The sequence below is a fragment of the Sceloporus occidentalis genome, unplaced genomic scaffold (genome assembly GCF_023333645.1).
Source record: "Sceloporus occidentalis isolate IW3139 unplaced genomic scaffold, rSceOcc1.0.p SCAF_2, whole genome shotgun sequence".
NCBI classification, from domain to species: Eukaryota; Metazoa; Chordata; class Lepidosauria; order Squamata; family Phrynosomatidae; genus Sceloporus; species Sceloporus occidentalis.
The window spans coordinates 197882965-197906292 of NW_028316982.1; the positions used below are offsets into that span (position 1 = coordinate 197882965).

Sequence of the window (23328 nt, forward strand, 5' to 3'; positions counted from 1 at the left end):
TGTGACTTGCCCAAGATCACCCAGTGAGTTTTGTTGCCGAGCTGGGAATCGAACTCTGGTCTCCAGAGTCATAATCCAACACTCACACTACTATGCCACACTGGCTATCCCTTTAATTCATAGTAACTTTGAAAAGGAAAATCCAGATTTTCCCCATTAAAGGAAGTAGCATGACATGATCTGCATAACGTGATCCTGAAAACAAGTTGTTCACAATATCAAGTGAAGGACAGATAAAAAACCAGCAAAGTGATGCTAACATTAAAAACTTGTTTGAAATCATTCTTAGTTTCCCCTTTTACTTCAAGGGCTCAGCTCCCTCAAGTCCAAGGTTAATTCCACATCATTTTTCAATCGGACCAAATGGACTCCCACTGTGTGATCAGTAGCAATGACTAGGAAATTAATGGTTGTTCTTCTGTGGGATTATTGACTTGGTTTTTTCCAGGTACATTTCTGAACTCTTACAACCTCCAAGGTAGACAAGAAAAGGCAGAGGATTTGCTGCATAAGATGAAGGCATTTCTACCATAACATAGGGGTTGCTGCTATTCAAAAACAACTTAAGCTTTGTGTGCATGCTAAACTTGTTGAGCACTGCAGTTTCTGAACTATATTAAACTTTACAGATCTAAACATGAATATAAATGGATTGCATTGTTTTAATTTTAAGATGCCTTAATTCTAGTTATAGTTGATACATCGAGTAAGCCTTTCTTTCTATTATAATGTTTAATTATCTTTATCTGGTAATTCAATAATAGTTTTCTCTTTTAGAATAAAATCTGTTTCACTTTCATATTGAGTTAGAGTTTCATCAAAAACTGTATTTGGAAGGCTCTATGAGCTGAAGGGCCCTTTCTCCAGGTCATAGCACGGAAGATAAAAGGCAATTGAAAGCAAGTTTATCACCTTGTTTATTTGTTTTGATTTTCCAAACTAATCTTAAATCTGAGAGAGCTATCATGTGTAGGGAACTGAAGACTATAAAGTGGATCATGGGATGACAAGGACTTCTTGTCTTCTTTGGAATGTACTCGGACAAGTCCATCCCATGTTACACAGAGGCAGAGCCTAGACTACTGGAAACATTGCTCCATTTGGAGTTATGGGAAGCAGAATTAAGATAGATGACTTCCTTCTAGGGAGGTACTTCCTTGTGAGTCATTCTTGTTCCTTTCTCTAAGAAGACAACAGGGTTTTGTTTTGTTTTTTGCTAGAGCTTTTGATCAGGCAGAAAGAAAATGTATTAGATTGCCAAAGAACTCCTTTCTTTCCCCTCCTGACTTCTTTCCAAGTGAGTTACGTGGCACTGGCAAATGGCTGAGTTGGGTAGAATAGTCCTTAATGATTGTTCCAATCAGGGTGAACCTTTTGCTAGGGAAGGGAAAAGATCTCTGCCAATTCCCAGCCTCACCTGAGCCAAAAACAAATACCCAAAATGTCCCCTTTGGGCCCACTTGCTGCTATGTACGTGGCACAGAAAGGAGAGTTAAGCCAACCATCTCTATGTCTCTCCACTCCAACTGAAGTCCAAATCATTCTATGAACACAAGGATAGGACCTTGGTAGGTTGTCTTTTTTCACTTCAGCCTGAGTTTATCAACTATTGAGAAGGGCACTGGGGAACAGAGACCTGCTAAGATGCCTAATATAGGCATAGTTGCGCCCCTTAACCTTGCCCCACTACCCAAAGAATCATGAGCCTTAGAAATGCGAGAAACTGGGAAGGAAGCAAATGACTCTAGATAAACATTTTCCCCCTTCACTAATGTCTTCTAGAATTTTTTTTCAGAACCAGTTAGCTGCGCTCTATTAATATTTTAAGATTTCATCTTGATCATAAGAGCACTCCACTTCTTTTAAAATAATTCTTTTTTTAATTCTGCAAGGTTATTCCCCCCCCCCCCCCCCGGTTCTACAAAACAACAATGTTGTGCAATAGCAACAACAACAACAAAGAACATTTAACCAACAACCACTGTTCAACATTGGAACACTCTCTCGGAGTGTAGTAGAGTCTCCTTCTTTGGAGGTTTATAAGCAGAGGCTGACTGTCGGGGGTGCTTTGGGGGCTAGAGTGGATGATCCTTGTGGTCTCTTCCAATTCTATGATTCTATGAAAAAGAGATTTTAAAAAGGCTTAGGATACAAGGTAACAACAACAACAAAAACACATATATACTATTAGGGTAGCTATATAGATGCCACGGTATATTTCCAATTAGGATAAACAGGAAAGTTCATGAAGGAAGTCTTTCACAATGGGGTTGGGGTCAAGCAGAAACTGTCCCTCCATAAGACAGCAGATCCTGGTGGTGATCTGGGCAAATGTGAGACTCCACTTACTCAAGTTCCCTCTACATATCAGTCTAAATGTCAATGAGACGTCTAGGCTAAAACCTTTCCTTTTGAAATCTAGTGTCCATGCAGTCCTGTTTGCCCTTAGATGTGAGACTGAAGTGGTACAAGCCAGACACCGATTTGCCACCTGCTAAGTGCCTGTTGTCTTGGGTATGTAAGACAGGAAAATATAGTTGCCGTGACTGGAGAGCAGAAGTGCTCTCCTCCCTAAAAACTGCTCGGCTTCATGGGTTTTGGGGTGTGGTATGCATGTGTTGTTGAAATATACTCTCAGCCATCTTTCAGTTGAAAGGCAGGAGCTTTTTATGAAAATGAATAGTTAATTATTACTTGTTCTCTTCATCGGATGAAACTGGGATCTTGGAAAACATTATTTTCAGTGAAGAGTTTGGAATGAGGTACCTCTTTTGCTGGAATGTTCTGTTTAACCTGGCATTATGGGGTGACAGACTGCTACTGTAGCTGAGAAAGAACTGCAGCTTTGTTGATGAAAAGATCAGCTGGAACAGGGAGTAATATGATGCAAATGAGTTTTTACATACCTGTGGCATTCAAAGAAGTTGACTTTAAATAAAGATTTTGACACTTTTATGGAAGAACATGAAATTAATGAATGAAGTGAAACAGGATAAAATTGTCTGAGGGTTTTCACTTCTGTGTTTTTCTAAAAAGCATTGTCAGACTAATTTTTTTTTTTTTTTGCCCTTTTCTGTTTGTCAGGACAAGTAGCTTAATCAGGATGATGTGCTGTCCACTAGGGAGACTCTCTTAAGCAGATTTCACTGGATGTGTTGTGTGATCATTTAAGGCTGTGTTTGCATGAACACCTTCAGCTAATTTAGTAGAATATATATTCTGCCAGGTTTCCTGACACTGCTTTATTAAAACAATGTGCATATGTAGATTAAAATGAAAACAGAACATGAGGGATTACAGTACAAATACAGATAAAATATAGATACTGAAATATATGTCTAGTCTTTTCATGTCTGGAAAACATTATTCTTAAAGCTTTTTGGAAGCAAGGTGTGCAGGTTATTGCAGCAGGAGTCACATCTGCACATTTGAGTCACTTTTTAAACATTTATTGCAGGCTGATGCTGATGTCCTTATACAATGTGAGTATTAATGTGAAAGGTTTGAAGTACATCAGTGAAAGCTCAGGATTCTTCCCATTACTCTGGTGGCTCCTGAATGGTAAGGCCTTTATAAATGCATTGAATTGTACCTGTATAGTGCTCAAATGTATTAATTTTTTTAACCACCTCCCTGAAGTGTATTAAAATACTTCTCTCTGAATCTCAAATAATTTGCAAAAGAAGCTATATCTTAGAAACAAAAAAAGTAATAGGTGACGGGGGATGCAGGAGGATGGGTTGTATAAAAGGGAGAGAAGGAGGTAGGAAGCAGAAGGCAGATTAGGGTGGAAGAGAGCCTGCTCATGCTTGTCCAGGAGGGCCTCCAGCAATTTGAGAAGCAGTGATACAGAAAGCAGTCATGTCTGGCCTCTGATTTTAATAACAATGATGACTGCTGCTACTTTAACTACTGTAGCTACAACAACAAAAGCTTTAAAAGAAAATCTGAGTTAAATCTCTTACGGTTTGGTGAAAAGTTAAGTATTGTACTTGTGAAACATCCATGGAAGAAGATAAAATCGAATCAAAATGTGGCGAAGAACAGAAGTGCTGAATATATCTTGGACACATATAGTTACCGTACACTGGCAATTTCTTCCGATTTAAGATGCTTATTTTCAAAGAACAGAGAAATCTACCAGTTTTGAGTCTTACCTACAGAGAGACAACTCTGGAATCCAAGTTAAAGTAGTTGTTTCCTTTTTCAAAACTACACTTAACAGAATACAGTAGAACAGATAAGCGGTTTCTCTCCCTCCCTTTCCTTTCATACAAGTATTCCTTCAGAGATTTGTGTTCAAGGGTTTCCCACTCCTTACTCTCATCTACAGTGCATTCTACCTAACCTTCCCTTATGCATTGTCATATACCTGTAATCTACAAATAGAATCGGCAGCTTTGGTTAAAGAAATGTTTGAAATGTTTCAGTAGTGGAGGTTGGTTTGATCAAATCTCAATAGATTTAACATTTCTCAATAATTAGATCACCTGTCATTAGCAAATAAATGGGAAGTTTCCTACCTGCTTGGATTTGTACAATATGTGGTATTTTTTAAGACACATAGCTAGTGTACTGTAGTGATTTCAGAGTTGAACTACAATTCTGGAGACTACTTGGCCATAAAAACCAACTAGGTGATCTTGGGCACACCATACATTCTCATCCTCAGAGGAAGGTAAAGGCAAACCCCCTGTGAACAAATCTTCCCAAGAAAACCCTATGATAGGGTTTCCATAAGTTGAAAACCACCTGAAGGCAAACAACAGGAAGGAACAACCTATCCCATATACAAAAGTGAATTCCTGTTTCTCCATGGTTACTTTCATTATTCAAGGATTTCATTGATAACTATCAGCAATGGCCCCCAGTTCATTGTAAAATGAGACTGAGGTTGGAACTGTTTGAATATATATTTGAGTAGTTCTCTTTGACATAGCTGTTCTCCCTGAAGAACTCACAAACGGATACAGTGAATCAGAAGAGGAAAGAACACAAAAATATGTTGATATCTGAACCCTAAGACTATTTTAAAGAAGATTTCCTCCTGCCTTAACAATTCTCCTGAATATAGAAAAGTTACTTTCTTGAACTACAGCTCCCAAATCCCCTAGCCAGCATGGCCATGGTAATGCTGGCTGGGAGATCTTTGGCATGTTAATGTGAAAAGTAATGTTTCAAAGATTTGCTTTTTCTGCCCACTTTCAAGGTAGTTATTTGCCAAATCACCACCACCATCACTTTCGCAAATCTGCATAACTCCTGCCAGTTATCCAGACTATTGCTAGGAAAATACTCCTCTCTCCACATAGTCCAGTAATATTAATATTTAATTCAGTGTTCTCTGCCTAACAAAAGAGCCTGTAGCTTTACAAAGGACAGAAGCAACTTGGATCTCAAGAGGAGCATCTTTTTTTTTTGTCCTGCTAATGGAACTTTCTTTCTCTCTCTCTTTCTTTCTTTCTTTCTTTCTTTCTTTCTTTCTTTCCTGGAGTGCCCACATGGCCAGAAGGAGGAGAAACCTTCCTGCATGAATTTCCCTCCAGTACCTGAACAGAAAACAGTCACATCCTCACAAAATGCAGGCTTGTGATTAACACTGTCATTTTTCTTCCTGTATGATTTTTAACATTTTTGCCTGGTGAAGAAGCCAGTGATGCTTCGAAAGCTGGCAACATGTATTTTGTGCATTTATTATTACTATTATTTATGATATTTATACCCCACCCTTCAGCCCTAAAGGCTATCATTTCACTTGGCTCAATGAAGGTATCACTGTTTTGTGAAATTTGGATGTTATTGTACTTTGTTATATGGTCAACACAGCCACCCCTAGATATGTTAATACTTAAGAAACCTTGTTTTGACTTTATTTCCTATAACCACAATTTGCATTTCAGCCTTTTAAAATCACACTGAAATTAGTGAGTTTTCTACAATCAGTCCTTCATGGCATTTCAAACATTTTATCAGTGGCTTGTCCATAAGGTAATGGCATAGTAAAAAGGTGTCCCTTAAATAAAATGGCAACATCAAGGTTTGCATTTAGGAATTTAGATATTTTTTGAATATTTTGAAGCCGTGAATGGTTGAATCCATGGATAAAGAATCTGTGGATATGGAGGGCCAATTGTATATAAAATGTTCTAATGACAGTAAATTAAACTAGAACAGTTTGTAATTTACTTAGTCTGAACTTGATATCCATTATGTGCCAGCATAATAAATCCTGCTTCTGATGAAATAATGTTGTTGGCACATGTCTGTTAAATTTGTGGAACCTGTTGCAGATTAACAGTTAAGAATTGATATCATGCAATTACTTAAGCCCTACTTTTAGGGAATAGTTCATTTGAAAGTATGCTACTAATCATAAATGTGACTACAATATCTTTCTGCCTTATCTCTGTTAGTCATAGTTAATGGCTGCCATAAAATACAAATGTTGTGCTCTTGAGAGAACATTAATGAAGTCAAGGTAGATTTTCAGTATGTTCTTAACAAGCTTGTGTCAGAGTATTCAGTAATAACTCTTTTTTATACATAATTGTAATAAAACAAATTCTTAAATTATATCTACAAGCAGATCCAAACCATAAACATAGACAGTATAAGCCCAAGCATCCAGATAGTTTTATTAACATTATAGAATATTATTATTTTACAAAATCACCCAAACATTTCTGTACCAGCACTTTTGGGAGGATGCTACATTATTTTGTGCTTTTTATAATCAATCAATTAATCTAGAATACTAAAGACAGAGTTTTGAAAATATTGCAGAGTAAGAGGAAACAGACTTATTGATAGGCTGTAGTGTTGCACCTCCCCCTGGAGTAAAATGGGAAAGACTGACTACCTGCTTTGCTTAGGCAATTTGGAGATACTTGTCCTGCTGCTAAAGTAGTCTTCTCCAACATGGATGTATTAGACTCCTCTAGACATATTAGACTCCAGTTTCCATTTGTGAAGCATAAGTAAAACACACCTGAGGTGGTGTTAAAGGCTCTAAGAAAGCCATACTAAGCACAGTGCTGAAAACCTCTTAATGCTGAGACCTATAGATATAGTTTATTAAGGCTGCAAACAGCCACAGAACAGAAGAAACAAAACTATATTGATGCAGGGTTTTGACAGACAACATTGAAAAGTATTTACCGTACTTGGGACCCCACCACCTCATTTAGCACCACCACCCCTTTTAGGGTGATAGTGACCTAATCCTATACAGATCTCAGATATAATATAGTCCAGACATCCTTTTCTTTGTGATCGGAATTGAAGATGCAGTTGGCTTTATGGTGAACACTAAATAATTTTTTTTGAAACAGCTAAGATGAACATCTTAGCCAGAAGCAAAAAGAAGGACAACACAGTTGTGTGTGTATTATACTCTGTTTTGTTTACTTGGCACACTGTCTAATAACTATGTATTGAATTCACACCTAAAGCTTTCTGGCACACCATTGAAAAGTACTTAACAATTGGATCCTGTAAAGTAAAATATTTTTTGCTTAAAAGCACATAGGTTCTTTTGTTTAACTAGAAGCTCTATATGAAGAGTTTCCAGTTATGCAAAGTAGCCTATGTAATATGACAGCTGTATTTATCTAGACTCCTCATTCCACCTTTCTGCCACATGCTTGTAGTTCATGGCCAATTGACAGTGATACAAGAACAAAGGATGCAGCCCTTCTCTCTCCTGCTTACAGTTAATGTGTGGAACACATTTGTGAGTAAGCCATGTCAGAAAAGCTTTATCTGGAGTGATCATTTACTTTTCTGCTCCTTTATAAATTCTAAAAGTTAGGTTAGCAAGACATTTCTCCTTCACTTCTAGATCCAGATGCAGAGGTATGCCTTCATGTACTACGTCTTCTCCAGTCTGTGATTTTAGAGCCAGAGATTTTAACTAAGTCAGCTCCTGAAATGCGGGACTCCTTGCCACTTCCACGGATTCATATGCTATCAAAGAGCCGCAATGCAGATCTACAAATCCTGGCTCAAGAACTGCTGGAGGACCTTAAAGTTTTAGAGTATGAAGTATAAGGTTATGTTGTAATTTGTAGAATGCTATATCTAGGTTTTTTTGTAATTAGATATGTATGATGAGTATTCCTATGCAGAAAAGAAAAATAAAGTCATAGCTGTATAGAGCATGCTTCAGGATAATGACTATATAAAGTTTAATTTCAGTTGAAATTGAAAACCAAATCTTATGACTTTTTTTGTTCTATCCTATATTAATAATTTGACAAGGTGAACATAATCACATACTTTAAAAAATCATTCTTTAACCACAGCAACTGTCTTATTCTACTTACAGGAGATTAAGAATGGGGTCAAGTTGTCTGTAGTCATCAGCAAAAAAGTGGTTAGCTTGAAAACCTGGGAAATTAAGAAAAACCCTAACAACTTGGTAGTAATTTTATTCTGTCCCCAAAAGTTAAATTATTAGCAAAGCAGACTCCAGATCTGAGGAGGCAAGTGCCACCCGTGGCTCCCCCAGATTGTTTTCCCCATCCTTTCTGGGCTTCCATGTATCAGTGGCAAAGAGAGGATGGAAGAGATGTGCTACTACCACTTGTGCTAGTCTGTGTACATTTGTGTACATTTCTTCTTTCTTTTCTGAAATACTGTTAAGCAATGGAATGTTTTTGTTTACGTGACAGTCCAGGAAGCCCAAACAAAACACAGCTGTGGTGCTTCTCCTCTGTTGTTGTCTGCCAGCCACTCCTTGTACCAAAGACGCATAAGGACAGGTTCCACCAAGTTGCTCTCCCTGGGCAGGTGGGGACAACAGAAGTGATATTGAACAGCAGTGGGTGAAAAACCCACTTGCCTGCACCACTCAGGAATTTGTGGTTTGCTTCTATCTTCATCACCCACCTGGAGCAGCATACCCAGAATAGTTTCATTTTCACTGTGCTAGTTTTCATTTTTTGGGGGGCCTGCTATTTGGCTAAGTATTTGGAGCTTTTCTTTTCTTGAGAGATGCAGGTTTAGAAACTCAAGAATTATGAAAGAAGCAAATTTAGTACAGCTTGGTTATGCTTTTGTCTGTTTTAATGGATATATGGTTATGGTTCTTGACTTATGTATGTATGGTCCTTGTGCAAACATGTCACTGTTGGTATTTGGATGTTGTTCTGCACGTTTTTCTCCTCTCCTTTCTTGAGCCATAGTGTGTTATAATTTCTGCTTCAAACGGCTATATGTCAAAGACATAATGGAGTAAATAAAACTGTATGTGCCATTATATGCATGTGATATTTTTCCCTTAATGTTTAACATGATTATTAATTAAACAATTTGTTTCTGCAAACACCTACAGGATGCAGAACTGTTATATTTTGTTACTGTATTTGCCTGTTGTGTCTGTCTCTCTTTGTGTCTTCATATTTTTGTACTCATGTAAACAAAGATCAGGAAAAGAATAATGATGGTCAAGAGGCATACTGAAGGAAACGTGTGGACATACCAAAAAGTATATTTGTGTACAATACAGTAAAATAGCATGCAAAATCCACAAAAAGGAAGGATCTTTTTGTATTACTAATGGAATTTAACTTTTGTTTCCTGGACTTTAAAATGCTTTGTCTCTCAGTACCACATGGCCAGAAGGACGAATGGCCTCCATACCACCTTAATTCAGAACAACACCAAGAACATTTTGATAGAATGCAGGCCTGTGACTAACATTCTCCCCTTGCCCCCTTTATGATTTTTAACACCTTTCCCTGGTGAAGGAGCCATGAAACTTAGAAAGCTTGTGACATATATATATTTCATTCTGTCTGGCCCAATAAAGGTACCACTGTTTTGTGGATTTTGGATGTTATTTTACTTTGCTATATGGCCAACACAGCTATCTCTAGATATGTTTCTGGATATGTACAACACAGTATTCCAACGTGCTACTTATCCACACTGAGGGTTGAAACAGATGGCCCTGATCGGGGTGGCTTGGAGCCGGCCCATTTAGGCTGGATTGGAACCGTGCCAAACAGACATGTGGCCAGTTTCCCCCCAAATAGGAGCAGAAAAAATCTATTTGGGGTGGAAAAAGCCACCCCTTTGTCTTTGGAGCCGGCTTTTCACTGGCTCCGGGGCGAGTGGTGTGTAAATGCCATGCCCCCAAGCAGGATAGAGGCTGGCTGGCATGTAATTGCTGGTGCAGCTTCTGTTTGGCTTGGGGGCATGGTGTGTCTAAACCAAGCCAGTGTGAAGCCAGCTAAATCGGGTGTCTGTTTTGGCCCTATGTCTACTTCCCTTGTTTTCTCTATGAAGTATGCAAAAAAGAATTTCTAATGATACTGTTGTTTATTGGTAAATGACACAATTACCTAAAGGTGAAATCAACTATTCTGCAAATCCTAAAATAAATGGTTGTCCCTATTTCTTCTTCCAATAGTTAATCACTAATTTCCATTCTTCTTTAAAAGACTCAACAAAGAAAGAGCAATAAAATAAAATAAATAAATAAAAATATTTTGACACAAATACCTAATACAATGGAATATATTTTAAAATTTAAAATTCAGTTGAAACCTGAAATTTTTTGCTTGAACTTCTGAAAGAATAAATGGAAAAGAAGAAAGGGGAAAGTTATAGAATATATAACAGCAGCAAGACTGTTATATGTAATAAACTGGAAATATTCAGCTGTTACCTTGGAAGAAGAATAGTTTATACAATTTAATGAACTTGCTGAAATCAAGAAATTGACTAACACAACATAATTTTCTAAGCACGAAATGAAGTGCCTTCTTACTACATAGCAGTGATGCTCTAATTCTTGAATGACAGAAGTCCCAAAAGAGCAGACATTTCACCACACTGCTTCTATATATGAGATCACACCTGGAGATTTGCAATCGAAAGGTCATCTGAAAAGCAGAGCAATGGAAACAATATCTTTACTCCCAGGAGGAAAAGAACATAGGATATTGCAGGAACAAGCCTAGATAGTGAACATTGTGATAAAGTTATTTTAGGAAGCCTGCTTAGGATAACTTGCTACGGGCCATTCCTGTATGTCAAATAACTGAATTAAATGATTATTGAAAATAACATTTGTATGTACCACTGTTCACTTGGTATTTTTGAATCCTAAAATTAATAGCATGTTAATGGGATCGAATTACAATTCAACCATTAGGTTTGATCTTGCGCTGTTCGTAGGGACACTGCATGTGGTCCACAGATTATCCTCTTACCAAAAGAAGTGACATTTTTGGTATGTTGTCAGGGTCAATTCTGACCATGTCCAAGGACTTCCAAAGAAATGTAAGACTGGAGATGAGCAACTTTTAATCCAGCTTCTGGGAAGGCTACTCTTTTGGAGCATAGGTCCTAGAAGCAGCTAGCCATATGACCATGCTGATTGAGGGATGTAGTTGAAGGCCTAAATCCAATTGTTTGTCCCAAGTAGACGAGACCCACTGAATAAGACTGTAATTGTTAACTTACCATTCAGCAGTCGATTCAGTGAGTCTGCTTTGATTGGGATTGGATGGTGGGGGGGAGAAATCCATGTAGCTTTTCCAAAATCTGCTTTTTTCTGTCAAGAGTTGCATAATTCCTTGCGTCTGCTGGGGCTCCTGCCACTTCTGAGTGGGAATGAAGTTGAACTTAAAATAGGTGAGTCTACCATTTTCTCTCTCTCTCTCTCTCTTTCTCAGTTTCTCAATCTCTCTGTCACTGTGCCATTCTGGTTCACGTGGGAAAGGGCCCTTTTGTGTTGGCCCCTCAACTCCTCCCCCCCATGTTCTCTCATGCTTTTAATGGTTTTAAAGATATATTTGGTTTTTATCAGTTGTTTTTTTTTTTTTTTTTTTTGTCTGTTTTCTGTGGCCCTTTTAAAATGGTTGGCTGATATGTATTGATTATAATTCATAAGGAATCTTGAGCGTTTTTTTAAAAATCTGAATATATATATATATAGGTAAGTGCAGCAGGATAACAAAACATCGCTAGCTTAATATTCTCAGTCCATGACAGTATTTCTACCATCAATTTTGAATTCTGGACACTGAAAACAATGCTGCATTATGTGTGATGTGTTTTTTTAAATGAGGAATGGTCTGTGGTCTAAATAAAATGGCATATTGTGTTAAAGAGTGGTTACACTGCAGTATGCATATATTCCAGTGAAGAATTTGTGTCATCTGAATGTTATACTCTTACAAGTCATCATGTTGACCTAGATTTTAGTTTGACTTGAGCTACATTGGGTACAAAAGAAAATGCTTGTACAGGATATCCATTCATTGTCAGTCAGATGCAAATAAAAGGTTGGTGAATTTGATGTTTTAATGTAGACATCCCATTATAGGAGGGATTTTGGTAGTCATGGTGATTCATCCCTTGTGTGTTTTGAAGTGCTTGGGAGTTGTCTGCTTTGTTGGGTAAAACATCTGTGTCAGCAAATACTATGAAATAGCAAACCAGTCAGAACTGGGGATTACTGCTGTAACTCAGGGTAGTTGCACCTTGGATTGCAGGTGGACATCCAGCCATTCTTGAGTTGCTTAGGCAAAACTCCTGCATGGTGTCAGTGTAGCAGGATTACCATCAGGATGGGTGAAGGGGCCACCTTAGGCAGCAGATTTTGCATGTCCTGAAATAACACATTGTTGCTTAGTATGGTGTTATTCTGTTTTTGTTGCTACAAAGGCTAGGTTTTAAGTTTCCATAGGGCTTGTCATTCGAGTCCGCTCCCAGCAGATATACTGAGGCCAGGGTTTGGGGGGAAATCCCTCTTTTTTGACTAGTAGCCATGCTGGCTGGGGGATTCTGAGAAGTGCAATAAAAAAGGAACTTCCACAAGCTCTGCAATAGATGCTTTATAAATTATTCACTAGCAGAAGACATGGGAAACACCATGTGACTTTTTAAAACACAAGGTTGCTATAGCCTTTTGTTACCTAAAAGTGAGCATAAAAATGTACATAGCTCAGTCTGTTCAAAATCTTTCTAAAAAAAATGAGGCTGCTCTTTCTCTGCTTTCATACTTCTTCTATTCCATGCTACATCACACTGGGCACATGCAGACTTTGCTGATGGCAACATTTAATAGTTCTGAGTTCTCCTACAAGTGAGCCTTGTAAACAGGCATTTCCCCAGTACAACAAATAAAAAAAAATCAATATGAACTCCCTGGGGAGCAGCTAGGAGAAATGGAGGTTTATGCCAACATAATGAGTAAAGTGCAGTTCACCCGAATTGAAAAATGGCTCAGAGAGATGGAGAGCAATGTGACGGATGATGATGACAAAACCTGTGTGAGGTTCTGTCCACAGGTTTTGTCAAATGACCGTTTCAGCTTTTCCTGCCATGTTGAAATTTCAACTGCCGACTCCATGGCCAGACAGAGAAGACTTACCAGTATCCTGAACCAGGAAATGAGGAGCATATGTGATGCAATTGCAACTAATCTTGTCAAAAACATAACTGCATTCTATTCCCCTCCATACACACACAAATGTGTGCAATGGAAACAAAGAAATATTTCAAGAATAACCTCAAACAGGAATCTTTTGCCAACATCTTAATAAAAGTCAATATAATGCTAGAATGTTGACATTGGTATGGCCACCATTATGGCTTACCTAGACACTGGGGCACATGTATCGCACAGGGTCACTGTGAGGATTAAAAGCAGCAGAAAGAGTGATGTGTGGACTTTCCCCCTTTACTCCTTCAAGAATAAATATGACCTTGATCAGTGGTTATTATCTAGAGCACAGGTAAGGAAGCGCCTCCTTAATGCTTATTCTTATGGTTCAAAGGTTCAGAAGAGATGTCTTGTTGAATACATTTTGACTGTCATGGTATGATTGTATAGACTATTATCAGTTATGCAAAGCACACAACATGTTGTTTAAATACTAATTTGCATATTTAGAATAATAATAATATAAACCTTTCCCCAGGGGGCAGCATTTTAAAGCAAATCATTGATGTTGGATGCTTATGAAGGTAGCCCCTAGTTAACATGCACACACATGCATGGATGGATGTTTGTGCCTATGTATATGCGTACAGTTTGCCCTCGCCATACGCGCCCTCAACAAATGCGGCTTTAAGCTTACGCAGATGGCAAGTGGCGAGGGACAAAATGGCATGTGTGCGCTGCGGCGCACGGGAGTATGCAGCCATTCATATGAATGGGACTCCAGTTTACATGAAATTTGCCTTACGTGGGGGGTTCTGGAATGGATCCCCTGCATATAGCAAGGGCAGACAGTACATGTACACCCCTCAAAAATCAGGAACCTATACATATGTGAAATTGCACTAAAAATGAACATGTCACACTTGCACGTACATGAAACTCTTAGATCCTTACAGCGCTTACACCACAGCTGTTATCTGAAGTAAGTTATATGAATGTTATGTCCTTAAACTGGGCTAGGTTTAGAGCTCCTTGAAGGATGAAAAGCCATGAATTGGGCTACAGGATTTCATTGCCTTTGATGAGCCTGAGAAAGCAGGGGACAATTAGAAGCAATAAAAGCAATAAGGAATCTTCCTGATATATCATAAGTGGTCTGTTTATGGCAAATAAAATGTGTTAATCTTTAAGGTGCCATAGTACTCTTTGCTATTACTGTTACTTACACAGCTCCCCACCACCACCACCACCGCCTCCCAATTAGGAGCAGTAGATTTCCACATGAGCTATATGGTACCCAAATGTCTAGTGCTATAAAATACAGTCTTTGATTATAAGGGCTATCAAAGGATATTCTTCTGTTTGGAAGTACCATTTACTCGGAGGTGAAACCTAGTTTAAATATAAAGACTTATAAAGAAGTGAGCAAAAGCAGGAGACTTGGTATTGCCAATCTACAGTTAGGTTTTGGACAGTAGGCTGAGCAGGAATGCATATTACTTGGTTCCCATCTTTCCACTGTGTTGAGATGTGTTGTATTTCCATTTAAATGATAGCTATTTCCAGATTGGCATATGGCCATTGGTATTCAATGGATTTTGGTTCCAGGACTCCCTATGGATACCAAAATCCATGGTTGCCTTTGGAGTTTATATTTGTTTTTTCAAGCTATCGATGGTTGAATCAGTGGATAAAGAATCCATGGATACAGAGGGCTGACTACATATAAATATTTTCACGCAAATATATGCTCTTTCATTTGAGGGTGGGGGGCAATTCATATGTCAGCACTCTAACCATATAGGAATAAACAAAATGCAATACATACCCTCAGTTTCCAAAGCAAGAATGTGGACATATGTAGCTCCAGTACAGCCACACTCCATTTCAAAAACTTGTAACTCTCTGTTTCATTATTATTTCTGTGTTTTCTAATGGATCTTTTTTCAAACAGAAAGTTGCTTAAGTTACCTCTTTGCCATTCACTTGCTGGAGGTGTCATTTTGTAGGCTGTGAGAGCCTAGTTTAGAGAGCCGCCTCAGTCATTAAGGCGGGGTACAGACCGCCGCTTTGCGGCGGTCTGCCGCCGCCGCCAGTAGGTCCGCGGGGGAGCCGGAGCCTTCAGACGGCCCGACTCCCGCGCGGACCGAAAAAAGAAGCTCCAAAATGGAGCTTCTTTTACGGTCGCGTTTGCGACGTAGCGAGGCGCCAGGGGCGCGCTCGCTACGTCAGAAGCGGCGCGACACGTCTGGACGCTGTGCGTCCAGTACGTAAAGATGGCGGCGCCCATGTAGAAGGGGCGCCGCCATCTTGTACATATTCTATACGTACTAGGGTTAGGGGGGTGCGGAAGCACCGCCCCTTCCTAACCCTAGTACGTATAGAAGACGTACTATATGGCGGTATGTATCCCGCCCGAGAAACATTATTGTTCTTTTGTTAAGGTCTTGACTACTCATCCCTTGCTCAGCAATGGATCCTTTAATAGCAATGAAGGCACACAAACTCTTAATATCAGTGCTGTAATGAAAATGGATCAGTGCAGGAAAAGGAACTTCAAGTAGTCGGTCATGTTTACAGAACTCTAAATCAATGAGACAATTTCAGGCTTATTACAGGCTGATGGGAAGGTCATTTCCTGCATTAATGACTGGCTGAGTTATAGGCCCAAGGTAAAGACTACACTTTCTTCATATTACTGCCAGGAAATAGGTCCTTACTGGCTATAAGTGCGTAGCTAACATCAGTCAAGGGAAAGAGGAAGAGGGAGAAGGGAGTTCTTGAAAAATATGGTGTGTGTCGTTCATGGTGGAGAGCACAGCCTGTCTCTTCCAGGGCTAGCCTGCTACAGACCCAGTCTGAGGTCATCTGATGGGTGTGCAATTCATAGATACAATGGGAACTGTAGATCCTCCTCATAAACTGTGAGAACAGAACAGTTACAGACTGTTCTGTGGAACAGCAGCAACTCATCTTTGCAACTGTATCAGTGGAATAGTGCAGAGGATTTGTTTCAGTGAACTCAACAACTTTCAGATCAGGACTTAACCTAAAAAAACAACGAAACAAAAAGCACATGCCTGAATAAGCACTACAACTTTCCTGGGAAAAGCCCTACTGAATTAGATTTATGAGTAGACATTCTAACAGTTAGTTCTAAGATGCTGAAGATGCAAATTCACTGAGCCCAGAGGGTGATGGCACAAATGAGGAGCACCTCTTTCTCTGTGTCTTTACAAAACACTAGCCTATTGCTGTTTTAGTGCTAAGGCTGTCATGGGAGTGGAAACCAATTTATACAGAGATTTTCAGGTGTAAAAAGGCTATAACTGTATTTGAACAGCTGCATGAGGTTTGTGAGAGCCAACCTGGTGTAGTGGCATGAGTGTTGGACTACAACTTGGGACTAAGGGGGCGTTCCCACTTGGCAGATAAAATGGATTATATTGGTGTGATTCTGATTCGGATTATGTTCTGGGAATAATTTGAATTTTTTCCATCGTTTCCATTACGAAAAGGTTCAAATTACCTCGATTCATTTAGACCCTGTTTTCGTTCCCATTTATTTTAAATTGCTTTATTTTAAAGCAGATTAATTTGCTCCCCTTTCCCATTTGTGTCTGCAAGCTATCAATCAAGCTGTCAATCAAGCACGTAGGCTTCAGATGTCACAAGTCTTGGGGTTTTTTTGGGGGGCAGCCAATGAAAATCGTCTGCATCCAAGACTCTTCTGTTGTGTCTTCCCATCCGAGGCTCTACTGTGTTTCCCCATATTAACTGCCATAACTCAGTGCTAGGGAATCCTGGGAATGGTAGTTTATTATGGCACCAGCACTCTCTGGCAGAGGAGGATAAATGTCTCACAAACACAACAGTTCCCATAATTCCTTAGTACTGAGCCAGGGCAGGTTAAGTGGTCTCAGACTGTATTATTTCTACAGTGGGTTTTGAACTACAGATGAGTTTTTTTCATAAATTAAAAAAGTTGTTACTTTATAACTTACTTTAGAAATATGTATACACACACACACACACACACACACACACACACAAATATAAAACCTACTGTTTCAGTGGAGAGAGACTCTGCATCCAAAGCCCAGGGTTGGAAAATTGGATCAAGGGGGAGAAGGCAGTGGGTTTCAGTGAGGAGAGACTGCATCCAAAGCCCAGGGTTGGGAAATCGGATCAAGGGCATGTCCTGCAAAGCCCATCTGCTGCTCAGGGGCTCAGGCAGACGCAAAATAATAATAATAATAATAATAATAATAATAATAAATGGTGTTCAATGGCTCTCACACATCGGTCTATGAATGTGGAGCAGAGGGGAGGTTGCAATCCACTGGGGTAAAGGCTATGCGAATGGAAGAAAATGGCGCTGACGATGCAGAAACAGAACAAAGATGGTGACAGCCCCAGGCCAGCCCCTTAAGCGCTGCTCCTCCCATCTCCAGGTTCCCGAATCAGACACCCTTGTCGTTCCCATTCGGATACCACAAATCAGACCCCGGGAGCAAAAATAATCCGCATTAAAACCTACTGTTTTTTTAAACCGGTTTATAGGCATATAATCCGGATTATTCGAGATAATCCGATTCAGATTTGAATCTCAATGGGAACGATTCTGGGGCAATGCGGATCGAATTCGGGGTTAAATGGGAACGATGCCCCCTTAATTCGCATCCTAATCCGTGTTTTAGGCTAGTGGGAATGCCATCTAAGGTTCGATTCCCAGCTCAGCATGAAATCCAGTGGATGACCTTGGGCAAGTCATATGTTCTAAGCCTCAGGGGAAGGCAATGGCAAACCTCGGAACAAATCTTGTCAAGAAAACCCCATGATAGGTTCATCTTAGGCTCTCCATAAGTCAGAAATGACTTGAAGGCAAACAACAATAACAACAACAACATGGTGTTTGTATGGCCTGAGGTCACAATCCAATGATCAGCTAACCCTCGTGTTATCTAATGACACACCCTTTTGACTCCAGACAGAAGTAATTCTAGTTACTTGGATGACAGGATGTTCATTTGGGGAAACAAGTCTTTCAGCTTTGCCAAATCAACTCTGGTCATCACAATTAAATCCAGGTCTTTCCTGAATGCCAAATCATTCCCACCCAGTTGTATGACAATGGAATCCAGAGGTCCGAACTGTTCAGTATACCCACAGATGGTCCGCAACAGCGAGTCCTGCAGCATCATCTGACACCTGAGGCAAGTAATCCACATTCTGTTGTGAAGAAACAGGCCCAGTCCCCACACATTCACCATGATACAGTATTGGGCCAGGAACTGTCTACAAATCCACATCTTCTAGGCAGGCCTTAACCTAAAAATATAGTAGTAGTTTATAACCCCACCACTAGGACAGATACACATCCTGAATGAGTCAAATTTCTACCTGCTAAGTGTCATTAGCCAGAGGAGTGCCCTCTGGATCCTCCTGGCTTAAAACAGCTCCTAGCCAAGTCCAGTTGCATCATTGCTGAAAACTGAAATCATGCAACACAATGGTTCCTAAACTTTTCATTACCCAGGACTCCCTTTAAATATCTTTTGTTGCCATGGACCCCCCACCCCCAAAGACTTACTGTATACTCATGTATAAGTGTAGAAATTTTAGTCAAAAAATTGCCCTGAAAAATCTGAGCTGACTTATCCATGGGTCAATGTAAGGGTTGTACAGTGTGCCCCCACCATACGCAGGTGCACTATACGTGGCTTTCAGTTTATGCTGAAGCTGTGTGGCAAAAGAATGAATTGTGTGTGCACTCTGCCGCGCTGCGAGCACGAGCCCCATTATATTCAATGGGACTTCAGCATATGCGCTTTTTGCCTTACAAAAGTGTCTGGAATGGATCTTCTGTGTAAGATAAGTTACACACACACACACACACACACACACAGAGAGAGAGAGAGAGAGAGAGTAATCATCCCCTGATGAAAGGCAAGAGTGTGATCTGTCCTGGAAGCACTGACCACTCTCTATTCTCTCATCCATCCAGTGTCTAGTATGAGTAAAAAAAAAATCCTGTTGGACTTTTGTAAGTTTTTTGACATCATTTTTGTTTGCTTCATCCTTTAGAACCTTTCTTGCATGGGCCTAACTTTTTCCCTCAACTTCGGTTGATATGCCAACTGCGCCCCTACCTGGACCAAAAGGACCTTGAAGGAGTGGTACTTGCACTGGTTATCTCTCGTTTAGATTTCTGTAACACGCTCTACATGGGACTACCTTTGTACCAAGTTCTGAAGCTTCAATTAGTTCAAAATGCAGCAGTCAGATTGGTCACCAGAGCATCGAGGTTTGACCATATAACACCAATATTAAAATCTCTTCACTGGCTGCCGATTAGCTTCCAGGCGCAATACAAAGTGTTGGTTATTACCTTTAAAGCCCTAAATGGCTTGGGCCCGAGTTACTTGAGGGAATGCCTCTCCCTACACAATTCGCCCCGCACTCTCAGAACATCTGGGAAGAAATCACTAGAGTACGTAAATACCAGGCTAGTGTCCACTTCCCACAGAGCTTTTCTGCCATGGCCCCCAAATTATGGAATGATTTACCGGAAGAGATCCATCTTATTACCACCCTGGATGCTTTCAAGAAAGCACTGAAGACGGATCTCTTCCGGTGAGCCTATCCACCAAACCTACGGTAAAATATCTCACCTCTGCTAATATTGTATGTTTTTTATGGAGAGTCGACTAACTGTATTGCATTGTACTGATAGTAATGTATACTTTTTATGCTATATATTTGATATCTTTTTACTGTTGAAATTTGCTGACTGCTGTAATCCTGCCTTGATCCGCAGGGAGAGGTGGGAAATCAAAATAAATTTTATTATTATAATTATTATTATTATTATTATTATTATTATCCATGGGCCATATCAAAATCAATAATTATGGCCTCAAGACCTGCCTTTGACTTATAGTTGAGTATATATGGTAAATCAATCAATAACAACAACAATAATAATAATACTTGAATGCTAAACCATTAACAATTAGACCATTTGTGAAATCTTTCCTTAGAGGTGCTGGAGAAGGAGGGAAGACTTCTGTTGCTTCTTCCTGCCAGTTTTTAGCTGGAGTGGATTGAATGGCAATGTGCAGGCCCAGCAAACTTGCCTTAGGACATAGCATGTGGTTGCTCCATTGTGGGAAGGAGGTGGGCTGAGCAGCCACCAAGACTTAAAGCCATTGTAGACATCATGGTTCCCTGAGGGTCCATAGACCACAGGTTAAGAACCACTGATGTATATAACAGGAGACTGATCAGCATGCACAATGAAGACCCCAAGGTCTGTGAGCAGATTACCAAAAGCTCAGTGGTGAACGGAACAGGACAAAGCCCCTGAGAGGAAAGAAAATAGCAGGACTACAGGATTGCTCAAAAATGAATTTTGGAAACATGCAAAATGCAATGCCATAACTGAGGGAAGGGGAGTGAGAAGAAATCTGAATGAAACACTTGGGAAACAGTTTAATCATCCTCTAGTGAATCCAAGCAGGAAACACTTTGCCTACATCCATCAAGTAAGGAACATTCCTGGTCAACTCCTATTGGCTGACCTTCCCATTTTCCCTGGAATCCCGTAAAATTGCGTAGGTTCTTGAGAAGAGGATGCTGGTAGGAAGATGGACCCTGTCTTACATCACTTGCCTATGGGGTGCAAATTGAGATCCAGGTAAGGCTGAGGATCTGAGCTTTCTACCACTCTTATCACACTCTTCTTGTCTAAACCATACTATTGAAAGGATGCAAAGGGATCAGGGTTCACACAGAGTGACGGGAAAGTCCTGAACCTACTGGAAAATATTAGCTCTGAGAGTCCCTCCTAAATGGGTTTGGTTAAGCCTTCCCTTTGGAAGGATGGTCCTCAACACACATTGTAAGAAAAAGATTTCTAGGTCAATGACTAGCTAGATAGCACTGCCAAACATGGGGCCACTCAGTGATGCTTCACTTGTAGCTGAGAGCTTGCCATAAAGTTGGGGTGTGTGTGTGTGTCTTGTATTTAGGCAGGGTGAGGCAACTGCTTTGGGCAGTAGATGCTAGAGGTTAGTGGAGATACCTTTGGATATTCTCCATAAGCTAAACTGTAGCTTGAGCATAAATCTGAAACTGCCAATATGTTTCCCTCTGTCAGAGGAATTCTCTGTTGGATGGAAGTTAGGCCGTGCCACCTGCTTCTGAGCTGAATATGGACCACTGATTCCCACACAGCCAAGATCCAATATAAGAATCCCAACAACCTCTCATGGGTGCACCACCACATCTCTTCCAACTGGATCCAGATCCCATGACAAAACCACCCAAAATTTTGATGAAAATTTAGGATTTACAAATCCAATCTACAAAACCAAATGTAGGGAAAGTAGGTTGTGATGAAGTCACAAGCAAAATAAGGCAGGTAGTGCTGAGAACTGGCTTTAATAGCAAGCACAGAGACCAAAATGAAAGCCCTACTTGGGTTTATTCAAACACATCCAACCAGCCAAAAAGCATGAATCTGACTGGCTGCTTCCCCCCAGCCTTCCAGTTTGAGAGCCCTCAAAATGTACTTGGCTCCTGGAAAAGAGACAGCAGTGCTGGGAAGATGGTGCCCATCTGTTCCACACACACCTGCAACCCATGCCCTCTGGGAAACTGGACAAAGAGATTGGATTAATATATGTCTCTTGTGATGCAGTTTTTATTTTGGATTTGTACAATTGCTAGTTTCACTGTGGTTTTATTTTATTAATTTATAGATATTACCCAAACTGGAATATAGAGGGTTTTTTGGGTGGGATCTTCTAGTGCTTCATACACTGACTGTGAACTGCATGTTCTATGATCAAAAGGGAACCAACAAATAGAACAAGTGAATCTTTTTAGAGCAAGCTTTCTGTTGTTGAAAGACATAATTCTGTGCATTGAAAAGGCTGACGTGATGTTTGTGAAGAGCATTAAGGTCCGTATTTAAAAAGTCAGTATGTTGCATGCATTAAATGGGAGGCTGACTGCTCTTGAGAAAGTGTGTTTACGTACTTTAACTACTTGACCTTTCCAGTTAATTTATCTTCATCATGCCTCTGCTTGTCTCCTCTGCTTTTTTGACAACGTGTTCTTGTTGACCTAGCATCCTATTTTCTGCCTGCTGTATACCATGGAATGTTTAACTAACATTCTGTGGCAAGCTGCACATTCCTTGCGTTGTGTGCTCTTTCATTCATCCCTTTATTGCCCTGACCTGAAGCATTTTAACTACTGCTAATATCCTTTGTGTGTAATTCGATCAAGAATGAGCAGGTGGTTCATTTGTACCTTGAGCCAAAGCCCTATGCCGGAAGGTGGATGATTCATTCTACAACTTTGTGACAGCAGAGTTTTCATTTCCCTGAGAACCAGCTATAGCTGTTTATAGTATACCTGGTCTAGGTAGTCTTTCTCAGCATGGCACCCTCCAGGTGTTTCAGACTACAAATCTCATCAGCTCCAAACAGCATTGTTAATAGCTGAGGATGATAAAAGTTGTAGTTAAAACAGTTGAGATATTAGGTTGCCTATGAGAGTCAGCATGATGTAGTGGTTTGAGCATTGGCCTGTGACTTTGCTTAGGCATGAAAACTCACTGGGTGACCCTTGGGCAAGTCACAATTTCTCAGCCTCAGAGGATGGCAATGGCAAAACCCCTCTGAAGAAAACTGGCAAGAAACTTAATGGAGTCTCCTTTCTTGGAGGTCTTTAAACAGAGGCTGGATGGCCATCTGTCGGGAATGCTTTGATTGTTTCTGTATGGCAGAGGGTTGGACTGGATGGCCCTTGTGGTCTCTTCCAACTCTGTGATTCTATGATTAAGTTTGCCATAAATCAGAAACAACTTGAAGGCACACAACAACAACAAACCCTGGATTTAGGGCATACCCTAAGGT

The 23328-nt window shown here is 40.0% G+C and overlaps 1 protein-coding gene across 12 annotated transcripts in view; it reads left to right on the plus strand.

Annotated features, from left to right (window-relative positions):
* HSF2BP (heat shock transcription factor 2 binding protein) overlaps nucleotides 1–9286 on the plus strand; it is a 34457-nt gene extending 25171 nt beyond the window's left edge. For 11 of the 12 annotated variants that reach the window (XM_089511929.1, XM_089511928.1, XM_089511931.1 and 8 more), the window contains exons 7-8: nucleotides 3458–3561; nucleotides 7841–9286. In XM_089511929.1, coding sequence (XP_089368055.1) covers nucleotides 3458–3561; nucleotides 7841–8049 — 313 coding nt within the window. In that variant the 3' untranslated portion in view covers nucleotides 8050–9286. Of the gene's footprint in view, nucleotides 1–3457; nucleotides 3562–5494; nucleotides 6479–7840 lie in introns of all 12 variants that reach the window. The other variant, XR_016280220.1, reaches the window with a different exon arrangement.
* Nucleotides 9287–23328: the final 14042 nt, after the last annotated feature.